Source organism: Lissotriton vulgaris, chromosome 3_1, assembly GCF_964263255.1.
Source record: "Lissotriton vulgaris chromosome 3_1, aLisVul1.2, whole genome shotgun sequence".
In the NCBI taxonomy this organism is placed as follows: domain Eukaryota; kingdom Metazoa; phylum Chordata; class Amphibia; order Caudata; family Salamandridae; genus Lissotriton; species Lissotriton vulgaris.
In genome coordinates this window covers 1,569,176,664-1,569,202,280 of record NC_141689.1, presented here as the reverse complement: position 1 = coordinate 1,569,202,280, position 25,617 = coordinate 1,569,176,664, and the positions used below count along the sequence as shown (strand labels likewise).

At 45.0% G+C, this 25,617-nt stretch overlaps 1 protein-coding gene across 4 annotated transcripts in view; it reads right to left on the bottom strand.

Moving 5' to 3' along the window:
* Positions 1-25,617, bottom strand: part of SUSD1 (sushi domain containing 1) — a 767,543-nt gene that overhangs the window by 177,042 nt on the left and 564,884 nt on the right. For all 4 annotated transcript variants that reach the window (XM_086962059.1, XM_086962061.1, XM_086962060.1 and 1 more), the window contains 2 exons: positions 22,957-23,212; positions 19,762-19,801 (listed from right to left, as the gene is read on the bottom strand). In XM_086962059.1, the coding sequence (XP_086818185.1) occupies positions 19,762-19,801; positions 22,957-23,212 (296 nt within the window). The remainder of the gene's footprint in view (positions 1-19,761; positions 19,802-22,956; positions 23,213-25,617) is intronic.

The window sequence follows — 25,617 nt, the reverse complement described above, 5'->3', positions numbered from 1 at the left end:
CATCTGCTATGTAATGTCATGCGTTGTAAAGGCATTCGTTGTAAAGGATCCTGCGTTGTAGTAGTTGCGTTGTAAAAGTAGTCCGTTGTAATAGTTGCGTTGTAACGGTTGTTTCCCCTGTGGATGTGGTTGTATGCACATGTGTGAGTTGTATGTTGTGCACTGTGCAGTGTGTTGGTGTGTCTATGCAGTTCTGTCTGACTCCTACTTGTTGTTTTTGTCACTTTTGAGTATGCAGACTGTGTGACTGGCAAGTCAGTGTTGTGTTTTGTTGATCATCCATGTGTCTTAATACTGTTTGTGGAGACTGTGCAGACCTGCTCATCCACACTTCCATTGCAGTTGTGTTTTCTCATGCATTGCTGTCACATGGTGCCTTTTTGCCTCCAGTATGGCATGTTGTGTGTGGTGTCATGCCATCCCCTGTATGTGCTTCAGATGCCTACCAATTGTGAATCTGCATTCCCTCTATTTGTGTATGACTTGCAGAACACTTCACTTAGATGTCAGCTGTCCCCTTGGTTTACATGTGTGTGTGCCTCCTTATCACGTCATTTGTGACACTGTGCTTTGTGGTGCAGTTCTTTGGCCAGGAGGAGCAATGTGACACTCAGGACATTTCCCCAATTGGTTATATGTGATGTTCTTGTGCTGTTTGGCAGTCATGGTTGCTCATATGCAGTTCAACTGTTTGTGCTGCCCAGTCCTCTGGTCAAGTTGTTTTCACCTTTCTGTCCCAGACTTGTGCATTTGTTGGTGTTGTGTTGAATGTATGTGTGTTTGCTGTGGTACTGCTTCACTTCCTGGGTGTGATGTTTCTTTGTGTTGTGCTGATTAGTGTTGTGTGGGTTCATGTTGTGTCACTCATGTCTGTGTGGGACTGTTATGCTTGGTGAGCACACACTGCTTGTTGTGCATGCAGTGCTGTGGGTGTATGTTGCCTTGTCATTGCCTAGTGTGCATCCACTGATGTCCTGTTGTGTTTGGTATGTGTTTCTTTTACCTGTGCATCTGTTGTTTGTTTGACGTGGCTGTCTTTATCTGTGATGGTACACTTTTTGTCTGTGTTGTGGTATGTTGTCTGTGCATTGTTCCTGACTGGTGAGGTTATGCCTTCCTGTTATGTCTGTGCTCCCATTACCTTTCCACAGTTTTGCTACACTGGGCATGTCTGTTCTTGTTGTGCTTCTGTGTGTGCTTCTGTTGGGTTATGTGTTTGTCTGTTGTTTTTGTGCAGACATTTGTTCTGGCATCCCTGTGTGTGTGTGATGTTTGTGGCTACCCGAAGGGTGTGTGATTTATTGTCTGTGTAGTGACTGGAAAATATTGACACCCTTCTGGGTGTTCGATGTTGGTGTTGTGTGCTGCTGGTGTGAAGGAGGGTATGTGTGTAGATTCCTACTAGTGTTTGACAGTCATGGAGTGTGTCCATGGGCCCTGTGTGTTGGGTTGCTGGCATACTCCTGTGAAGTAGTTGTATACATATGTGTGGCTGTTCACAGTTTGAGTTCATGGCCTTCCTTTCATTCCTGTGCCTATACATGGTCTGCCTTGCTGTCTCCCTCGGTTGTTGCACTGAGCTGACTGTGGTTTGATTTCACTCACTGTGCCAGCCATTTGTGCTTTGATAGGCTGAGGGTGTTGTTCTATGTTCCTTGTCTTGCATGTGATGTGCATATGCTTGGTGGTTATCTCCTTGGCCTTCCATTTGGTTGCACCTCACTTTGGCTTTACTTTTTGTTGTGCTCCATTGCTGGTGGCACGTGGTCTGTGTATGTGTCTGTGTGTCAGTGTGTCAGTGTGGTGTATTTCTGTGTGACTTGACAGGCTGTGTGTCCAGTAGGATGTTTGTTCCTTGTATGTATGTGTGTTCCTTTAGTGCTTGTACTCAGTTTTCTTGCCATGAGTGTGGTGTTGTTGTGGTGAGTGTGTTGCCCTGGCCCTGTGCTTGTATGCTGTGTGTTCCTCTGAAGCCACTCCTGCTGTGGCTGTCTCCCTAGTTGTTTGGTGTGTGGTGCAGGGTGTGGATTCACCTGGCTTGTTGTTGTGGATGGGGGTACACAGGAGGGCACATGCCATGTCCCTTTAATGGGGGGGGCTAGTGTGTGGAGGGTGGAGGTGGAGGTGGGGTTTGGGCTCTGCCCCTGCCTGGCGTTGGCTCTGCCTTCTGCATTGTGCGCATGTATTCCCTTGTCTTTACCGCTGCAGTGTCATGACCAGGATATTGCTGCAAGATTGCGGTGAATGTGTATCCTGGATGCGGAGGGGTGACTTGGTGGCTGGTGGGTCATGTGTGGGTACACTTGTGGATGTGTTCCTGTCACCACCAGGGTGTCTGATGTGGATATGGACCCTGTTTCAGCCCATGAGTTGTGAGTTGTTGTTGTGTAATTGCTTACCTGCGTCGGCGTCCGGCGTACAGCACTAGAAAAAGGTGTTAGGCTGGATCCATTGCGGTCGTGACCGGGTGGTGTGGACCGAGAGTCTGGTTTTGCACTCTGCTGTCGAGCTTCCGCGTCTCTGATTGGGCGGTTTCTCCTCTGCGGTGCGACTGGTTGTTTGGGGCATCCTAATTTGTAGAGCGGGGCGGACGTAATTTTGCATGGCATTGAGTGAGTCTCCATTGGCTCACACTGCCACGGTAGCGGGCACACTTTGATGGCAGTTCGCGTCGCACCGCGGCGGACAGGAATTGGGCTATGTATGGCCATTATAAAATGGCAGGCGTGAGGTTCGCTGCTCGCTGGAGGTAAAATGCATTTTTCTGCACCGCCAGCACCGCTGTGGTTCCACCGCCCGCCATCCTAATAGACCCCTTAGTGTTGTAAAAAATATCAAAGTTTGAAATGCCCACCCTCATAATATCGTTATGTCAAAATATCGTTATAGTATTTTTTATTATGTTTTATGTTTGTTTTTGGTATGATATTAGTTAATTAATATTTATAGGGGATATGTGTAAAAAGTGTTTAAAAAAATGTATTTACATTTTTAAATAAATTAAACATGTATAAATGTAATTTACAATTGAGGGGCCGATTCCGATCTCGGTTGGAAGGGCACCAAATCGGGTTCGGCGTTAGTGGATCCGATTCGGATGCTGAATTTCCGTCCGAGTCGTACACTGGTCTGGACGTCGAAGTACGATGTGAACAAGCATGTAATCTCCGTCCGAATCGTTTCCGGGTCCGAACCGCTCCGTACGACTCGGTCACAATCAAACCATGGCGCGCAATGGAGAGGTGTCACGACCGAGCCAGTACAATGCTCGATTCGGACAGCCGGATCAATTCGGAGCGTCCAGCTCTCAAAAGCTCCTGGAGTTGGACTTCGGGGGTCTGCGTCGGACCCCTGTCACCCGCAGCCTTACGACTCGGACACAGGGGGAGACCCATGGGTCTCCCCAACACAGGCATGTACGGTGCGGATGGCACTGATGCGTACCCACTGTAGGGGCGCCCTTGCACGAGACGTACCCATTCAGTCAGTAGGAGGCCATGTACGCATCGTATGACCGGCTCCCATTGACTTCTATGGGAGTCCGACCGAACCGATTCCGACAGCATACTGCTGCATCATACTCGCTCGGTCGGTCTGCTTGAGTCCGGATCGGTCGGAAAACACCCCGGCTCGGTCGGAGTGCTTTCCGACCCAGATCGGAATCAGCCCCTTATTGCTTTAGGAGTGGGATGTTGGGTTTGTAGGGGATAAGGGAGGGCAGTGTTTTATAAAATTAATTTCAATTTTTTTATAAATTCAAAATGTATACATTTTATTTACAATTTATTGTTTTAGGAGCGGGATATTGGATTTATTGGGGATAAAGGTGGGGAGTGTTTTAAAATAATTAAATTTACAATTTATTTTTTTAGTTGTGGGATGTTGGGTTTGTAGGGGATAAGGGAGGAAGTGTTTAATAAAAATTAATTTCAATTTTTAAATAAATTCAAAATGTTTAAAAATGTTTAAATTTAATTTTCAATGTATTGTTTTAGGAGCGGGATGTTGGATTTATAGGGGATAAGGGTGAGGAGTGTTTTAAAATAATTGATTTCAATTTTTAAATACATTTAAAAAAAGGTCATTTAAATAAAAAAAATTGTTTTAGGAGCTGCATGTTGGGTTTATAGGGGATAAGGGTGGGGAGTGTTTTAAAAAATTGCACTAACATTTTTAAATACATTTGAAATTTACAAATTTAAATGAGAAATTCTTGTTTTAGGAGCAGGAGATTCAAAATATGTATATCTATTTTAAAGTTGTTGTAATAGGAGCAGGTTGTTGAGTTTATAGGGGATAAGTGTTGGGAGTGTTTTAAAATATTTTTTAAATAAAAAATTACATTTGGAATATAATTTTATAATGATTGTTTTATTGTTTTTATCTTGAATGAAGGTGTGAAATTTCATATAATTTTTGTTAAATTGTGAATATAATATTTACAAAAAATATTTTGGATGAAATTAAAAAATGTAAATTAATTTTAAAATATTATGTTAATAGTGGATAAGTTTAAATAATGAATTAGTATGAGTTATGGCTTATCATTACTGATAATAATGTAATATTTAATTGTGTTTGTTTTTTTAATAATTAAGCGATATTATTTGTGTTTTATAATAAATATATCATATCAATTGTTAATAATATTTCATATTTTTGAAAAAAACTATAAATCAGAAAAATATTACTTTGTTTGAAATATTGAATATAAAATTAAGAAGTTTGCATAACAATTATAAAACAAATTATACGGGAAATATAGAAATTGTTAATGTTTATTATTATGTTTACTTTTTTTAAATTTAATTTTATGGATCTTATAATTTTTTTAATAATCTTAGTAATCAAATTAAATATTCTAAATTTTTGTCATTCGAAATATTAAAGGTAATATGTTTTATGTATAGTAAATTCCCTGATATATATTAATTGGAGTGGGAATAGTACATTAATTAATTAATTAATTAATTGTGGGTTTGTAATGCGCTAGAATCGACTCCCAAAGGAGTATCTCTGCGCAGTAGACCGCTGGGTAACCCGTCCTGGCTTTCCCTGTGAGATGGTCCCTACTGGGTATCTCCAAGGTGAAACCAGGCATCCCCGGCGTATGTGGGGGGCAGTTGTAGAGATGAGGCAAGCTAATGCATAGAGTTGCCGAGTGTGATCCCTGGTTAGAGTAGGCACCGAGATGAGAATTATCGAGTCCCCTGACCCTGGTCCACGACCCTGCCGCGTCGGGAATTGAACCCTGGTCCCGGGCCATCCTCTGCTCTCGGGTCTGCCCCCAACCAGTGAGCCACACCATTCCACATTTGATAGGTTTAGGGGGTCATTAGTATGGAGGGGTGGACTTTGTCCACCCACCATACCCCCAGGAAGCGGGACCACTCGCTGAGAGTGTGGCGGTCCCGCACTCCCAATTAGGATGCGCCTGCCACACTGGCGGGCGCATGGCGTATTTGTAACATTGCGGTGGGCAGCGGTGCTGAAGCACCACCCGCCGCAGTTCCACAAAGTCAGGCTGTGCCATTCAATGCACAACGTGACAGGCACCGCACGGTGCCTGCCACGTTGTACAATGAAATGCAGGGGGGTACCATAGGTACCCCCATGTGCACCTCCCACCCCCCCAGAGTCCTTGGGGGCCTGCAATGGGCCCCCGCATGCAAACACCGCATGCTTTTCTGTGGCGGCGTTGCCGCCACAGAAAGGCATGTTCCTGCCCACATGGTAATATGGCTGGCAGTATCTCACAGACACAGCCACCATATTGAACCCTAAACAAGTCGACCGGGCGGAAAAGCGGCGGACGGTCTTTCCATCCGCTGCGGACCCCCAGTCATAGTAATATAGCGGGGGGTCTTTGCTGCAAGGATGGCGGGGGGATTGCCCCCGCCAGGCCGGCGGTGACTACCGTTGGTCCGGCGGGGTCGACCCACCCGCCATCCTAATGGGGCCCTTAGTGTCCAGCACCTTCCCTGACTTATTACTAACTGGAGTGGGAATGGTAAATTAATTATGTTTAGTGCTCAGAACCTCTTTTAATTTAATACTAACTGTAGAGGGAATAGTAAATTATATAGATTAAGGGGCCCATTAGCATGGCGGGTGGACCGCCACCGCCCGACCAGCGGTGGCAATCCGCCCACCAAAACACCCCGCCAAAGGGCCTTTTACTCTCGCCACATTAGCATAGCGGGGGGTAGCACGGCGGATGGAAAGACCGCCCAATGCTTTTTTGCCGGTAGGCAATTGTCACGATTGCCTACCGGGCGGAAAAGGCATATAATATGGTGGCGGTGCCTTGCAGGCACCGCCATCTATATTATGATGTGGGCGGTGTTATGCCTTACCATGGCAGAGACTCCGCTATGGAAAGGCATGCAGGAATCGCTTTGGGGGCCCGTTGTGGGCCCAAGGTGGGGTGGGGGGCTGCACTTTGGGGGTACCCATGGTACCCCTCTACATTGGCATACACAAGGTGGCAGGCACCTCGCGGTGTCTGTCTCGGTTTGCATGCACAACCTGCATTTACATCTACATTGTGGCGGGTGCTGCTCACAGCACTGCCCGCCACAATGTTGAATATGAGGGATGCGACCGCCAGGGTGGCAGTCGCATCCTAATTGGCAGTGCGGGACCACTGGCGGCCGGTCCCAGCATCGCTAGGGTGGCAGGCGGACATCCTAATGGACTCCTAAGTGTCCAGCACCTTCCTTGACTTAATACTAACTGGAATGGGAATAGTAAATTAACTATGTTTAGTGTTCAGCACCTTCCCTGATTTAATGCCAACGGGAGTAGGAATACTAAATTATATAGGTTTAGTGTCCAGCACCTTCCCAGACTTAATACTAACTGGAGTGGGAGTAGTAAATTAATCATGTTTAGTGTCCAGCACCTACCGTGATTTAATACTAACTTTAGCGGGAACAGTAAATTAATGATGTTTAGAGTCCAGCAAATTTGGTAATATAATACTAACTGGAGTTGGAATAGTAAATTGATTGGGCCCGATTCACAGAACTAACTTAAGACAAAATCCTAAACTTACTACCATTTTGGTATTCACAGAAGGCATTTAGGAGTCCTAAAGTTAGGACTCCTAACTTCTGTGAATACCGAAATGAGTAAGTGCCTTCTGTGAATACCAAAATGAGTAAGTGCCTTCTGTGAATACCAAAATGGTAGTAAGTTTAGGATTTGGTCTTAAGTTAGTTCTGTGAATCAGGCCCCCTAACTTTACTACTACTAAATTGCGAAAAATCCTAATTTTAAGACTTTCGGTATTCACAGAAGGCATTTAGGAGTCCTAAAGTTAGGACTCCTAACCTCTGTGAATACCGAAATGAGTAAGTGCCTTCTCTGAATACCAAAATGAGTAAGTGCCTTCTGTGAATACCAAAATGGTAGTAAGTTTAGGATTTTGTCTTCAGTTAGTTCTGTGAATCAGGCCCCCTAACTTCACTACTACTAAATTGCGAAAAATCCTAATTTTAAGACTTTCGGTATTCACAGAAGGCATTTAGGAGTCCTAAAGTTAGGACTCCTAACTTCTGTGAATACCAAAATGAGTAAGTGCCTTCTGTGAATACCAAAATGAGTAAGTGCCTTCTGTGAATACCAAAATGGTAGTAAGTTTAGGATTTTGTCTTAAGTTAGTTCTGTGAATCAGGCCCATTATGCTTAGGGTCCAGCACCGTCCCTGATTTAATACTAACTGGAGTGGGAATAGTAAATTATATAGGTTTAGTGTCCAGAACCTTCCTTGACTTAATACTAACTGGGGTGGGAATAGTAAATTATATATGTTCAGTGTGCAGCACCTTCCCTGACTTAATACTAACTGGAGTAGGAATAGTAAATGAATTATGATTAGTGTCCAGCACCTTCCCTGATTAAATACCAACTGGACTGGGAATAGTAAATTATTTAGGTTTAGTGTCTAGCACCTTCCCTGATTTAATACTAACTGGAGTTGGAATAGTAAATTAATTATGTTTAGTGTCCAGCACCTACAGTGATTTAATTCTAACTGGAGCGGGAACAGTAAAGTCCATATGTTTAGTGTCCAGCACTTTCCCTGATTTAATAATAACTGGAGTGGGAATAGTAAAATAATTATTTATAATGTCCAGCACCTACCCTGACTTAATACTAACTGGAGTTGGAATAGTAAATTAATTATGTTTAGTGTCCAGCACCTACCCTAATTTAATACCAACTGGAGTGAGTACAGTAAATTATATATGTTTAGTGTCCAGCACCATCCCTGATTTAATACCAACTGGAGTGGGAATAGTAAATTATATAGGTTTAGGGCGCCATTAGGATGGCGGGCGGATCGCCCCCGCTAGGGCGGCGGTGGTCAACGCCAGCCCGGCGGGGGCGATCCCCCCACCATCCTTGCAGCAAAGACCCCCGCCATATTACAATAGCTGGGGGGTCCGCGGCAGACGGAAAGACCGGCTGGAAAAGGGTTCAATATGTTGGCGGTATCTGAAAGACACCGACAGCCATATCACAATGTGGCCGTGAACATGCCTTTCCATGGAGGAAACGCATGTGGAGTCTACTTGTGGAGGCCCGTTGCAGGCCCCAAGGGACTCCATGGTGTGGGGGGTGTACTTAGGTACCCCCCTGCTTTTCAATGAACAACATGTTGCAGATGCGCCCGCCAGTGTGGCGGGCGCATCCTAATTGGGAGTGCGGGACCGCCACACCCTCAGCGGGCGGTCCCGTTTCCCGAGGATATGCCATACTAGTGGGGCCCTTAGTGTCCAGCACCTTCACTGACTTAATACTAACTGGAGTGGGAATAGTACATTAATCATGTTTAGTGTCCAGCACCTACCCTTGTTAAATACAAACTGGAGTGGGAATAGTAAATTATATATGTGTATAGTTTTGTGACCTCAAAAAATTAATATAGTGTGTAGTGGCAATGTGTATAAATTATAACATAGTTTAAAATGATAATAATAATATCATATATATATGTTTAGTAAAGACATATTATTTCGTCCAATACATTCAATTAAAATATATTTTTTAATGTTAAATAATACATTAATAAATTGATCAGACGTGTAATTTTTTAATACATTTCTTTATTGTCAATCATATAGGAATGGTAAAAAATTTATTTTAGCAAGTGCATATAATATAAATTAATACACATATATAAAAAAAAGATAATCTTTATTTTTCAGACATAAAAGATTTGGTACATATGTATAGTTTTTTATATAATAATTTTGCGAAGAAATTGTTTCAACATTGGTAAAGTTTTTAATACTGTTATGTACATTTTGTAACATGAAATAATTTAGTTTTACATTGCTTTGTTACAAAAAATATAATTTTTAATAGTTGTATAGTTTTATTTTGTATTTTGAACATTTAGGGGTACACTAGGATGGCGGGCAGACTTCTGTCCGCCTGCTACCCTAATGGTGTTAGGACCGGCTGCCAGTGGTGCGGCAGGCGGGCACTGGCTATTAGGATGCCACCACCCGCCGCAATGTGAAATATGCAGCATGCGCCCGCCACATGTGCCAATAATATGGTAGGTCGACATTGTGTCTGTCAATATTATGTCAGTGATTCACCCCTAGATGTGGTCTCCTCAGGGCAGATTAGCAACTGGGGCTAGCAGTCCATTGGCTACTTGCACCCACACCTCTCTATGCGCCTGAATGCAATAGGATTGCAGCGCTTTTCCTGATTGCAAATGTAACGTAGCGCTTGACCATTGAGCTGCGCTTTCATCGTTTTATGCGATTGTACTTTGCTGCCTCACCCGCGTGTGTAATTTGGGCCTGTGTAGATTAATTTCTGCCTTTACAAAGCGTTTTTGGGGTCACAGTATTGCCGCGTTTGGCTGTTGACTCGCTGCCATTTTGTTGTTGTTGATTGTGCCCCCCAGCCCGGCCCTCCACCTAGATCCCACCTCCCAGCTGCCCCTCCCTCGCCCCTCCCCCCTCCACCATCCATATATGTCAGATGCTTTTGCGCGCAGCGTTCACGCGCAGCGGGCGCGCGAAGGTGCGTCAAAGGTAAGCCCGTCTACGCCCGTCCGCGCCTGGACCGCGCCCAGCGCCAAACCCCCTGGCCCCCGTAAACCGCACTCCTCCTGCATAACATATGACGCCGCCACCCTCTTAGCCCTCAACCCCGGACGCACTCCGCGATGCTACGAAGCAGCCCCAGGACGTAGCCATGGTCCCTTCGCCTGTCACTCCTGCAAGTTCGCCTGCACCAAGACCCACGCCAAACCCACTTCCTCCAGACACAACTCCGACTCTAACTACCTGAAGTGCATCCTGCTGAACACCCGCTCGGTCCACAGACACGCCACTGAACTCTGGGACCTACTCGACACTGCGTCACCGGACATCGCCTTCCTTACAGAAACCTGGATGAACGCATCATCAGCACCCGACATCACCATAGCCATCCGGGACGCTTACAAGATCATTCGAAAAGACCGCACCAACCAAACAGGAGGAGGCATCGCCATCGTCCATAAGAACACCATCAGAATCACGACCAGCTTCGACAATAACCTTGCAACCGCCAAACACCTCCACTTCCAGATCCACACCGACCCCAGGACCACACTTAGAGGCACCCTCATCTACAGACCACCAGGAACCCGTAAACAATTCAGCGAAGACATCACTGATTTCATCAGCCCACAGGCCCTCCCCTCCGAGAACTACATTCTACTGGGAGACTTCAACTTCCACCTAGAAAAGAAAAACGACAGCAACACCACCACCCTTCTGGACAAACTGGCCAATCTCGGACTCAAACAACTCGTTGATACCCCCACCCATGTAGCCGGACATACGCTCGACTCTATCTTCACCTCCTGCAAACACATCTCCTTCGATCACACCACAGCTCTCCATTGGACGGACCACAGCTGTGTTCACTTCAGCTACAAAACTACCACGATCCACAATCCCCCACAACCTATTCCTCGAAGAAACTGGAACAAAATCACCACCGACCAACTCCTCACATCGCTCAACCAAAACCCTCCCACCCTCTCATCGGACCCAAACGATGCTGCCACCAAACTCAAGCAATGGATCACTCACAGCATTGACGAATTAGCACCCTTGAAAAACCACCAAACCAAACAGGGTAGCAAAAAGGCCCCCTGGTTCAACGATGACCTTAAGAAATCCAAGAAACTATGCCGTACTCTCGAGAAAACATGGAGAAAAAACCCAACCACTGACAACCTGACCACCTTCAAGGCAGCCACCCGCAAACACCACCAATTGATCCGATCCACCAAGAAATCAGCATTCAAGGATCGACTCGACAACAGCGCCCATAACAGCAAGGAACTTTTCAACATCGTCAAAGAATTTACCAACCCAACCGCAGCCTCAAACGACATCACCCCCTCCCAAAACCTTTGCGACTCGCTATCCTGTTTCTTCTACAACAAAATCGCCGACATACATAACAGCTTTAAGAACATCTCTTTAGAACAGTCCACTCCACCCACCTCCAAACCGGAACTGCTCAATAACAACCTTAGCGCCTGGAACCCAATCACCACTGAAGACACCATCCGCCTAATGAACTCCATCCATTCAGGTTCGCCAACCGACCCCTGTCCCCACCACATCTTCAACAAAGCAGACTCCATCATCGCACCCCACCTCCGTGCTGTTATCAACTGCTCCTTCAACTCCGCTACCTTCCCAGAAAGCTGGAAACAGGCCGAACTCAGCGCTCTCCTGAAGAAACCCACAGCAGACCCCTCTGAACTTAAGAACTACCGCCCCATCTCCCTCCTCCCATTCCCTGCCAAAGTCATTGAGAAAGCCGTCAATAGCCAGCTCGCCGCCTTCCTTGAATCCAACAACTCACTCGACTCCTCACAATCCGGCTTTCGAGCCAAACACAGCACCGAAACCGCCCTCATTGCAGCGACAGACGACATCCGATCCCTACTGGACAACGGAGAAACAGTTGCCCTCATCCTACTCGACCTCTCCGCCGCCTTCGACACAGTCTGTCATAGCACCCTCATACAACGCCTCAGCAACGTCGGAATACAAGTAAAAGCCTTGGACTGGATCATCTCGTTCCTCGCCGGGAGAACCCAGACTCCCCCCATTCAAATCAGAGGCCACCAAAGTCATCTGCGGAGTACCACAGGGATCATCACTCAGTCCCACCCTCTTCAACGTTTACATGAGTCCACTCGCATCCATCGCGCGACAACACAACCTCAACATCATCTCCTACGCTGACGACACCCAGCTGATCCTCTCCCTCACCAAATACCCTAACACCGCCAAAACCAATCTTCATGAAGGCATGAAAGAAGTAGCGGAATGGATGAAAAACAGCCGCCTGAAACTTAACTCGGACAAAACGGAAGTCCTCATCCTTGGGCCATCCCCCTCTGCCTGGGACGACTCATGGTGGCCATCGGCCCTGGGCACAGCACCCTTACCCACAGACCACGCACGTAACCTAGGCTTCATCCTAGACTCCTCCCTCTCGATGACCAGACAAGTCAACGCCGTCTCATCCTCTTGCTTCAACGTACTTCGTATGCTCAAAAAAATCTTCCGTTGGATCCCCACCGAAACAAGAAAGACTGTCACCCACGCACTGGTCACTAGCCGACTGGACTATGGTAACACCCTCTACGCCGGAACCACATCCAAAATACAGAAAAAACTCCAACGCATCCAAAATGCATCAGCCAGACTCATATTGGACATCCCTCGCCAAGCTCACATTACCAGCCACCTGAAAGACCTCCATTGGCTTCCCGTCAACAAGCGAATAACGTTCCGTCTCCTCACCAACGCACACAAGGCCCTCTACAAACTAGGACCCGAATGCCTCAACACACGACTGTCCTTCTACACACCCACCCGCCAACTAAGATCCTCCAATCAAGCCCTCGCCGCAGTCCCGCACATCCACAGATCCACCATGGGAGGAAGATCCTTCTCCTACCTGGCGGCCAAGACCTGGAATTCTCTCCCCACTCACCTCTACCTCACACAGAACCACATCTCCTTCAGAAAGGAACTTAAAACCTGGCTATTCGATAAATAATTGCACCCCCTCCCACAAGCGCCTTGAGACCCTCTGGGTGAGTAGTGCGCTATACAAATTCCTGAACTTGAACAAACACCCCTAAATCTAGGATTTAAGGAGCACCCCTGGCATCAGAACCTCAGATCTCATTCGAATTGCAATGAAGGACAAAGAAGAGACTCAAGTCTGTGACTTCAGGACCTGCACAAAGCGCAGGACTGATATTCTGCACCTGTGCACCTTGCAACTGCATGATTGCGACTCATCCAGGACTAGAGACCAGTTACCCAAGCATGAGGAACTTCTCTGAGAGCCAAAGTCAACTCCAGACGCCCTTGGAGTAGAGGCACTAGTCCCTGAATCAAAGAATCACTGGCCATCAGACCCGCCGAGGAATTGCCCAAAAGTAAATGGTCTAGTGCTTTGTGGGAAACATAGTCCTGGCCTCCAGCAAGTTTCAGGTGGTTACCGATTTCCCCCAAACACCAGGATATTGAAGTAACTTCAAGCTGAGCTTGCCGCTGCCAAGGCTTGTTGGTGACCAGTCCGGCTACCACTACCTTTGTTCGACGCTGCACCTCAAGGGAAGTCCGTAGCACCTTCAACTCATCAACTCAGTAGTTCCATTGTCTAGTGTTTGATTCCATTTCCTCATCAGCATCGTCTAAGCGGTAAAATCAGCTACCCGATGGATTCCGCTTCAGCACCAGGGGCAGCCAGCCCCACTCTGCACACAGGCCCTACAATCTAGGTAAAATTCAAGTGATAGGCGTGGCCTGGTCCTGGAACCCACATCGCTTTAACCCCCAGTGGATTCCACTGGACTTCACCTGCAAGGGACCGATTTTTACTAGTGTTTTTCTCCATTGACTGCAATTTTAAAGTTTTGTTGTTGTGAATTGCACTGATTTATTTTTCTTTCTAAAATGAAATGAAATGAAATGAAATGAAAAATTGCATTTGTATAGCGCATAACCGCCCAGGGGCCTCGCAGCGCTTGAAGATAAAATGGTTTTAGCGCAGGCTCGGGGCAGATCAGAGAGATTTAGTAAACAAATGCGTTTTTAGGGCCTTTCTGAACGAGAAGAGGTTGCTGTTACCCCGGATGGCGAAGGGGAGGGCATTCCAGAGTCTGGTCGCCGAATGGGAAAAAGAGCGGCCACCCCAACGGGCTTTGTTAATTTTAGAGGAGGTGGCCAGCTGCAGGGTACCAGACCGAAGGGGGCGTGTTGGAACATAAGGCGTAACCAGAGGGTGCAGAATCGCTGGGCCTACACGGTGGAAGGATTTGTGCATGATGCACAGAGCTTTAAACTGCACTCTGGCAGCCATTGGGAGCCAATGAAGGTCCTTCAGAGCCTTCCTCGCCGACTGCCGACGGGACAGATTGAACAATAGGCGGGCCGCACTGTTTTGTGTGACCTGGAGCCTCTGAAGGACCGAAGCCGGTGCTCCCAGGTAGGGAGCGTTCCCGTAATCCAGGCGAGAGAGAATGAGGGCCTGGACCATGATCCTCCTCGCCTGGAAAGGGAGCAAAGGGAGCACCCGCCGGAGCATCCTCATTAGTCCGAAGCAAGTGGCAGCAGTCTTAGTAGCCTGGACAGAGAAATCAAGGGCAGTGTCAAGCCAGATCCCGAGGCTCTTTATCTGGGACTTGGGCGCAGGAGGAGCGCCAAGACATGGTGGCCAGACGGGTGCAAGAGCAGACGGGGAGGGATTTCCAAGGAGAATGATGTCTGTCTTCTCCCCGTTAAGCTTGAGACAGGAGGCTTGCATCCAACTGGCAACAGCCTCTAGACAGGGGCCTAAGGTGTTGGATGATCCATCTGCGTGGTCTAACGAGACCACCAGCTGCGTATCATCCGCGTAGGTGACTATACGCACACCAAAGGGATGGACTATCCTGTCCAGAGGTTCCATGTAGGCGTTAAAGAGGGTCGGGCTCAGGGAGGAGCCCTGAGGGACCCCACACCTGAGAGGATGTTTAGGAGAGACTATCTCACCCTCAAAGACCCGGAAAAAGCGCTCACTCAAAAAGGAGGTGAGCCAGTCCAGAGCCGCGCCCGACACGCCCATGCCCGCCAGTCGGTATACTAGCGTGGCATGGTTCACCGTGTCGAACGCGGCACTAAGGTCTAACAGGATAATGGCCACCTTTCCTCCCCGATCCAAAGTCATTCTTGCTTCCTCTGTGACCGCCAACATGGCAGTTTCTGTGCCATTTTGAGGGCGAAAACCTGTCTGGGAGGCACGCAACAAACAGTTGGACTCCAGATAGTCTGTTAAGATATTGTTGGTGTGCCTCTCCAGCAGTTTACTCAACCAGGGAAGCAACAAAATGGGGCGGTAGTTGGACAGGTTGTTCTGGTCCAGGGAGGGTTTCTTGAGAAGCGCCCTCACCATGGCACACTTCCAAGCGAGTGGGACCGACCTGGAAACAATGGAGGTGTTTAAAGCTTCCAGGATCACAGGACGAATAATGTCCAGTGCCTTGACAAGGATCCGGGGGGGTGCCGGGTCATTGGGGGAGCCAGAAGAAACTTTGGAGATTAATCTATCCAGGCTGGCGGCATCAAGAAGCGGAATTGTGTCCAGTTTGCAGGGAGCCGAGGAGTCAGCTGGCCTAGGAGGGACGGAGGGGGTATTGACTGTAGGATTACTAAAAGATGAATATATGGTCGAGATTTTCTTGGAAAAAAAAGGCAGCTAGCTCATTACAGCGGTCTTGTGCCCCTTCAACAGAAGGACGCTCAGCCGGAGCTGAAATGAGGGACTTAGCTATCCTAAAGATTTCTCTAGGCGCATTTGCTGCCGCACTAATTTTACCTTCATAGAAGGAGGTTTGCGCCATTTTAATCTCTGATTTATAGAGCCTCATTGCAGACCTGTATTCGTCTTTCCTAGACTGAGAATGGTCCTTCCTCCACGCTCTCTCTAGTTTGCGGCAGTCAAGCTTTAATAACCTCAGAGCAGGAGTGTACCAGGGTGCAACTTTAGGTCTTCTGATGAGATTACAAGGGCGTTTGGGAAGAACTTGGTCTAAAGTGCTGGAGATCCAGTGATCAAAGTTGCTAGAAGCTGAGGCAGGGTTCAAGGCCTTTCTCGGGGGGTCTTGAGTAAGGGCCGTTGTCCAATCGGTGAGGGGAAGTGAGGACCATTTCCTGCCCATGTACTTTATAGAGGTTTCAGGAGGGGGACAAGAGTTAGAAAGCCAGGTGAATGGTATCAAAAAATGATCGGTCCAAGGCAGAGGAACAGGGGACTCTACATTAAGGTTGATATTACTGTATATGTGATCGAGAAGATGTCCCTTCTTATGGGTCGCCTGATAGCCTCTCTGGCAGAGGTCTAACGCTTGCATGTTGGCCCGCAAGTTATTAGCTGCCGTATCCTGGGGGTCATCTGAATGGATATTAAAATCCCCAAGCAGAGTGAGGTTAGATGAGGTCACGGCTGCGTTAGCGGTGAGATCAGTAATTTGAGTGATAAAATTGTTGATGGAGCCTGGTGGTCGATAGAGTAGAATACCAGAAAAAGTGGTGGTAGGGGAGAGATCAAGTGCAAAGTGTAAGCTCTCACAGGTCAGCAAGGAATTAGAAGTGACCCGACACTTAAAGGTGTCCCTATATATAATAGCTAAGCCCCCGCCTCTCCCCGATTGGCGGTCGAGGTGCTTAAGGGTGTAGCCTGGAGGAGTGGCCCATAATAAGGACGGGTCGTTGTCAATCTGAAGCCAAGTTTCCGTTAAAAATAGGGCGTCAGGATTAAGCTCATCAATCAACAGATGCAACTCTGTGGAGTGTTTAGGTAGCGACCGGCAATTAAGGAGATACAATCTCCAAAACTCTCCCAACGGGAGGGAGCCGCTACATGGGCGGGAGGTGCTCCATGTACAGTGCTTGCAGTGATGGTCGGTGTTAGCTGGAGAGACGGAATGGGAGCAGGAAGGACTGACAGGGGGGCGTAAGGAGTGTAACCACAAAGAGTTGTAAACAACTTGATTACCGACCATGATGCCGGTAACAACCCAAGACCAGGACCAGCGAGAAGCGTCTGGACGCGGACTGGCTTCTCTTTGGCACCTCTTCGGCGCGTATACGGCGCTACCGCTGCGCGTGATAGGAAGAGGTCATATAGATTAGGCCAGGGTGGAGACTAGCCCGTCAACCTCCCCAAGATGGCTGCCCAGAATAGGACAACCAGGAAGTGGTGTCGCTTAAGCCTCCCTCCACACAATCAGCACAAGCTGTGGTGGACCGGGGAGTAGCGACCAGAAAACAGGTAAGAGGCACAGCAATGTAATTTAAAAACACATATTCTTCAATCAGTAGGTTTTTAAATTGTTAAAAAGAAGTAGCAGCAATCTAATTTTAAAAACACATATTCTTAGTCAATAGGTCTTTAAAATTATTAAAAACGAAAGTAGCAGCTTGCAGAACTCCTGGTCGCATTCAAGCACTAGCGCTATGATCTTTGTTGGTAAGTGATCGTGCGCGCAATAATCCCGCCCTAAAATAGTGAGGGCCAGGGGGGAGACTAGCCCGTCAACCTCCCCAAGATGGCTGCCCAGAATAGGACAACCAGGAAGTGGTGTCGCTTAAGCCTCCCTCCACACAATCAGCACAAGCTGTGGTGGACCGGGGAGTAGCGACCAGAAAACAGGTAAGAGGCACAGCAATGTAATTTAAAAACACATATTCTTCAATCAGTAGGTTTTTAAATTGTTAAAAAGAAGTAGCAGCAATCTAATTTTAAAAACACATATTCTTAGTCAATAGGTCTTTAAAATTATTAAAAACGAAAGTAGCCATACCTCCGGTTATACTAATTTGTTTGTGATTGTTTTGGTGTCTAAAACTATACATAAATCTACTTTATTTTTATAAATAGGCGTCAGATTTCTTTACAGTTGTGTCAATTACTTTTCTTCCATGTTGGTACTCTGAAATGCTTATCACATGTTCCTCTAGTAAAGTCTGACTGCTCTGTGCCAGTATACCAGGTCTGAGCTAAGGATTTCTTAGTGTGAATCCAGAGGAATCATTTTGGGATATTGTGAGAGTATTACATTGTGAAGCCTAACCAGCCTCACTGCATAATACTACACTTTCCTACATATGTTATACAATATAGCTTTGCGTCATTTAAGTACCATGTTACCTGTCATTCTCTGTAGAGTCATTCTGGACCATAAGTCAAATTTTACACCCACAACTCTTATCGATTCAGTATGCATTGTAAAGGAAAATTCACTTATCAAGAAGCATTTCCATATGGCGTGAACATTTTTTGCTGGTTCCATTCTGCATTGAAGACATGTCGGACCTGGCACCAGGACAATACAGTGCAATGGTATTCTATTATAGTTAGATCAATGTAGGATCTTATGGGCATGTTTACAATTTCAGCAAACGCGGAGCAGCAAAGGGAACTTGCTATGCTGCGTTGCATGAAATTGAGAGAACAGAAATGCACCATATTTACAAAGATATTGAGCATATCTGCTCTCTCTGTGTGCTGACACACTGTGTGCTGCCTAGCACCAATGCCGACATCCTTGCACCATGGTGCAAGCGTGCCTGTGCTATCAGTGGTATTGTTTTTGCACAGGAAGGGATGCCTTCCCCATAAAAACAATACAAAGAGGCATATTCCTCTATCTATGTGTGCTGTAGATTTCAGCACACATGGGCAGAGGACGTCAAAAAGAGAAATACAAATATTTCTCATCTTAACGCCTGTGAGGTAGGCACACCATTTAGGGGCAAACCCAGGTTTACAAGTCTTTGTAAATCTGGGTTTGCGTCAAAATACATAGGTGGATGCATGGGAACGCCTTTGTTCCAAACATGTAACGCTTATGCGACATATAGTAATGCAAGGGTTAGAATCTATTTGTAATTAAATGAATAAAGGCTAGGAGAAGCACTGTTTTAACATGTGTCCCATATTTTGTTGACACTTAGGAATGTATCCATAACGAAGTGCCATTATGTCATGATATCAGCCCATGCAAGAGATTGTGAGTAAGAAGAGACTGCAAGATTGTATGATCTTCTGCAACTACCATTGCTAATAGCAAGTTCATCAGCAGTAACTCTGTGAACAGATAGCATTGTTTATAGAAAAATGCAGTGCAAGTGGGGTGCGCAGAGTAAGGACTTTGGGGTATTGGTGTGCCTGCTACATAATTCCTGTGCCCATGTCGGTGCCTATTCCACTCCTTCTGCTTCGCAGCCTGCCCGACTAAGCTTAAATGGTTTTATAAATGTCTGAAACTATGGAAATGTTCCCAAGTGCCACCACAATATATGAAGGTGCAGAACACGACATTTCTTCACCCCAAATAATATTTGTATGCCACAGTAAAAAGAGTCAATGGAGTAATGCACATTTCAACAATAATTACTCCTACAAATTGTCCACATAGAGACATACGATTTTTCATGGAATCTGTGGGCCAGATGCATCAAAGGGCTTTGACCATTCTGTGTCTATGGGAAAATGTGTTCATGCATATGGCCATATGACTTTAGAAGATAGTGATGCAACAAGTGAGAAATTTAGCCACTTTTAGTAGAAAACCCAGTCTGACTTTTAAGTATATGTGAGTGAGTCGGCTGTAAGATTTTATATTGAGTAATGAAATAAAGATAGTTGAAACAGACCTACCTTTTATTTGTGCCCATGTCATGCAAGACTGTGCCCTTTCCTGAAAATGAGGAAAAAATTACATGATTATCATCGATAAAACACCTTTTTTTTTTACTTTAACTGTGTAACACAACGTCTATCATTACTCTGCAAGAAGTTAATGACAGGCGAGAAGCGAGAGTTAAGCTTTTTATTGCTCTAAGATTTGAAAGAAGATGAAGACAGATGGCCTCCAAAAACACTGCCTGATTTGTGCCAAAAGAAGCTCACTCTGAAAATAAAATGGAGTATTCATGTTGGGAGTAAAACACCAGTCACTGAACTTCCCGGGGTCTGAGATAGTGATGGAGAGCATATCTCAAACATAGGGCATATTAGCAAGAAATAGCGATATTTAGCGCTAAATGGGCTTAGCGCATTTTTTTTATCGCTGCCTATTGCTGGATATGTTAGTGGAGAAAACATGCTATTAGCAACGTTTTTCTCCATTGTGCTAAAATATCGAGCGATAGTGGCGAAATGCGTGAATATCGCTGGAAATCCAGCGATATTCACGCATTAACGCCAATGGGGACTTAACCTGAAAATCCACCTCCCATTGGATAAACAGGTAAGTCATGTTTTTAGCAGGTGTTAGATTTTAGCGCGAATTTTTTTATCGCTATGCCTGCCTCGCTAATAGGCAATAGCAGTGTTAGCGACTGCTTTCAGTCTCTAACAGTTTGGGTACGCCCACTTTGCATGTCATTAGCGATAAATATCGCTGACATGCAAAGCGGGCCCCAAACCGGTTGCTAACGCCTAAAAGCTGTTGCTAACTGCTGTTAGCGACAGCTTTCTAATAGGGCGATAAAGCGGCAAAACGTGCAGCTAAAGTGGGGATATTGCCCTTGCTAATATGCCCCATAGTCTTTTGGAGAATCTTACCTACGTCATCCAGATAGACACAGACACTTACTCCATTGATATAAGACGGCAGAGATCGGGTCATTACCCATTGGGTGTAGAGTTTCCAATATTAAGCACAATGGGGAGATATATTCTCAAACAATACTTAGGACACAATATTCTTGTCAGACAATATTTAGTCCATGATATCAAATACAAAGCAGTTTGGTAGCTGTGGTAATCACACATCCGGAGGAACCAATGTGGGGTCAAAAGAAACCATCATAGTAGGAAATGACAAAACAGCAGTGGTCAGATGGCACCCTGCACACTCCTATCAATAGAGTGTAAGCTGATCATAAACCAGAAGGTACAGCACACAAAAACGGTAAATTGAGGCGACTGGAGTCAAACTGAATCAAATCTAGTTGTTTTAAAAAAATGTTTTTATTGATTTTTGTTCATTTAAACTTACAATCAAAGAAATCATGAATACACGATACAGATTGGTCATTGGGCAATAGCGTTTGGTGTAAGGCAAAGAATATAGCAACATTTCCTCTGAAAGAGAGCATGAGGTTAGAGTCCAATGTTATATACATAAATGTATTAAGGGTCACATCGGACATATCCATGTTGATCAACAATGGGTCAGGCATCACGATTTTCAAGGCCCATTCCCCAATCTTCCAGGGGTAAATCCAATCCCTCCTCCTCCTCACTCAGTTCTAAGTCATAATATTTTATCCATGGCACCCATATCTTTCTATTCTACTTTTTTTAAACGTATTCTGGTAGTGGGTAGTAAAAAGATTTTTGAGAGGTCTCAAACATCTTTTGATGACCCACTACCAGAATAAGTAAACAAACTATAATAGATTCAGTTTGACTCAGTTTGACTCCAGTACCCTAAAGTGCCCATTTTTATGTGCTGTACCTTTGGAAAGATACACTTGAGGCTGAACCTCCTTCTAACTCGACACGTAGGGATTCATAACCCAAAAGGCTCACAATGCAAGAACAACAAAAGATAAATGTCAACCAAGTACACGTAGCATGTAGTCCATGTAGGGTTACACGAGGAGTCGTTTCAAAATAGCTCATAAACTCCAGTAGTTTATTTATGTGTTGTCCCAAATGTCCACACAAATATTGATAGTGAATTTTTGCACAACAAATGGCATATGGTCACAGCACCACACCTCACTGAAAGAAATGCAGATTCTGTACTCCACTTCCTCATCGTCTCTCTGGCCCCCGAGTCAGTAGATTTTCATTGCACCGGATATTGAGTTAACAAAATGAAGATGCAAACGTGTAAAATTAAGAGTACAAGGCCTTTGGGTCAAAAACATGGCTTTATGTTGATGGCCCACGAATGCAAGTTCTTCTCTCTGTTTCTACACAGTTGGAATTTACTTCAGACCCTTTTAAGGAGGAAGTAGTATTTGATCATTTGTTATGTATTTGGCCCCCACAGATGTTCCTTTAAAGAAGTCAATTACATCTACCTATGCTATTCGAGAGTGCAGATGTCAGTGGTGCAGAAGGTGCATTGGCAATGGGCTGTGGCAAAGCCAAGGGCCCGTTGCATCCCATTTATGACTATCTTTTACCACTCACCAGAGAAACAATTGGGGGGTATATTATTTATTTGAATTAGGGCCAATAGTATCCTTTCTGAGTCACTGCTGATGTTACAGATGAGCAGTATAAAATGAATTTATATAGAATATTGCTGTGTTAGCCAAGTACATTTCTTTAGAATTGTACCCACAAAAAGACCCTACAGGAATGGTCTCTGTATGTCTGGAAAATGATGGCTATGTAGAGATGTTCCAGTTCATTGCTAGTCATTGGCCTCTATTATCAAAACAGGTATTGGCAAAGCCAATAGGCCTGTGGTTGGCTGCCAGCACTTTTCCTTTGCCCATCCTTGCTTTGTTTTATCATTTTTTTTTCTCCCAAAAATAATTTGTTGGGGACGCTGCGTGTCTTAGTCAATCGACAGTGGGCAAAAGCAAACATATTTCTGGTCCCTAAAAACATATTGCCATCGTAGGCCTCCGTACTAAAGGGAACTACTTTGTGTGTGGATGTGCTCCTGTTAAAAGGGAGAATGCCATCAGCCACAGTGAAGTGCTGAAGTGGGCTGACCCATTGCCCTGTGCTGTATGCTCTATTGGGAGAAGAAACATATGAATGACACTCTAGCAGGCCAATGGAGGAAGAGAGCTGGCTGAAAGCCCCTTAAGTATATTATACATATCATTTAGGGAAAATCAAAAGCTAATGCCAGACCTAAAAAGGATGAAAAATACAAACCTGGTTCCATTGGCTTGTGATTCTAAGGATGATGCAATACTCTTTTCCTCTTCTCAAGGGAGCGTTGTAAAATTCCCCATAATACTGTCTGTCTCCAAGCGAGAACTCCAGGTTATCCACAAAGTCTTTGGACAGGATCTCTGCCGTCACGTATCCCTCTGTGCTGGTGACGTTGCTGAAAAATCCCGCCCTCACATGGGTATCACATTTAAATGTGTGCTGGGAGCCAAAGGGAACCACCAGGATTTGGTAGGAGCTGGAGAGAGAAATAAGATGGATGCCTATCAGGATCAAACTCTACTTAGATGCATTTACCTTTTCTGCTATTGTCTTGGTATCACATAAGGTTAGAGCCTTTAAAGAACTTGCAAGGAAGAGGTTCTGGTCCAGGTTGGTATTTCAGTGGTTATGGGAAAGCCATTGTTTTCAAGACAGAGTGCGAGATCTGTGGGAAGGGGAGACAACACCAGTAAAATTACATTTATCATTGAGTTAGTAGGGTAAAAAAAAATACTACAGTGGATTCTTCTCTTGAACCCAAAAATCAGAGGATTTCTCCTACCATGCCTTGATTAGATGTCACTCAACAGGAATCAACACATTAGAGCTTGGCAGATTATGGGGTAAAATAAGGCAAATCATTATAAAGCAATGCATATTGTGTGTCACCAGCAAGCAACTACAGATGGGGCAACTGAAGATGAACCAGAATGGCGCTGGTGATTAGAATGACGGAGATGCTCATAAGGGTTGATTCACAAACCTGTGACATAACACATGCGAATATTAGCATCCCTATGAATATATATACCAAAGCATGGCATTTATTAGGGTTTTAGCTTCACATGCACCGGTTCCCATGGATAAATGGATGTGCAACTATGTATATCATCTGCATTCACTGCTGATATAAACCTATATGGGCACACTGTTTGCAATACATACACTGTACATAAGGGTAGAAATATCGGGTCTGATTCACAAAGATTGGGTTATGAGTAAGGGTGGCTTATTCGTTGAGAACGCCTGACTCACTCATGAATTTCACGAGTATGTCAGAAGTACTCCCAACATTTTCCAGTAATCCACAGGAGAAAGACACTGGGGGCCCGTTTCACAGAACTAACTTAAGATAAAATCCTAAACTTACTACTTTTGGTATTCACAGAAGTTAGGATTTGTTCTCAAGTTTGTCTTAAGACAGACTTAAGTTAGGATTTTGTCTTAAGTCTGTCTTAAGACAAACTTAAGACAAAATCCTAACTTCTGTGAATACCAAAAGTAGTAAGTTTAGGATTTTGTCTTAAGTTAGTTCTGTGAATCGGGCCCCATCTTTGTAAACGGGGCATTTGTCTTATTCTGCATTCCTTTTTAGCCTGCTCTTTTTTCTGCATTATAGATTTTCCCCTGCACACTTCTTTCCTTCCTGCACAATTACAGGGTCCATTGAAGTAAACTTTACAGATAACTATGGTAAATGCATTTCAAATGTTTGCGAATATCTACAAAACCATAACAGTGCAGGGTTTCGCCTCTTTTGCACTGCACTTACCACAGCACCCCACCAATACCCCCCTTGGAGTGTCCTTTTGTCTTTTCTATGTGTAGACAAAAAATGAACAATTTACATATGGGTTGTGCATAATGGTATGGCACCAGAATTTAATCACCGGAATATTGTCTGACACAAATATCGTGCCATAAATCGAATTTACAAAAGTACCGTCCCATGGGAGGAGTGTTTTCCAGCATTTCTTTAGTGCATGGTGAGGTACAAATGGCTCTCTGAGGGCAAGATTCACAGAACTAACTTAAGACAAAATCCTAAACTTACTACCATTTTGGTATTCACAGAAGGCACTTACTCGTTTTGGTATTCACAGAAGGCACGTACTCAATTCGGTATTCACAGAAGTTAGGAGTCCTAACTTTAGGACTCCTAAATGCCTTCTGTGAATACCGAAAGTCTAAAAGTTAGGATTTTTCTCAGTTTAGGAGTAGTAAAGTTAGGACTCCTAACTTTAGGACTACTAAACTGAGAAAATCCTAACTTTAGGACTTTCGGTATTTACAAAAGGCATTTAGGAGTCCTAAAGTTAGGAGTCCCAACTTTACTACTCCTAAACTGAGAAAAATCCTAACTTTAATACTTTCGGTATTCACAGAAGGCATTTAGGAGACCTACAGTTAGGACTCCTAACTTCTGTGAATACCGAAATGAGTAAGTGCCTTCTGTGAATACCAAAATGAGTAAGTGCCTTCTGTGAATATCAAAATGTTAATAAGTTTAGGATTTTGTCTTAAGTCTGTCTTAAGTCTGTCTTAAGACAAACTTAAGACAAAATCCTAACTTCTGTGAATACCAAAAGTAGTAAGTTTAGGATTTTGTCTTAAGTTAGTTCTGTGAATCGGGCCCCATCTTTGTAAACGGGGCATTTGTCTTATTCTGCATTCCTTTTTAGCCTGCTCTTTTTTCTGCATTATAGATTTTCCCCTGCACACTTCTTTCCTTCCTGCACAATTACAGGGTCCATTGAAGTAAACTTTACAGATAACTATGGTAAATGCATTTCAAATGTTTGCGAATATCTACAAAACCATAACAGTGCAGGGTTTCGCCTCTTTTGCACTGCACTTACCACAGCACCCCACCAATACCCC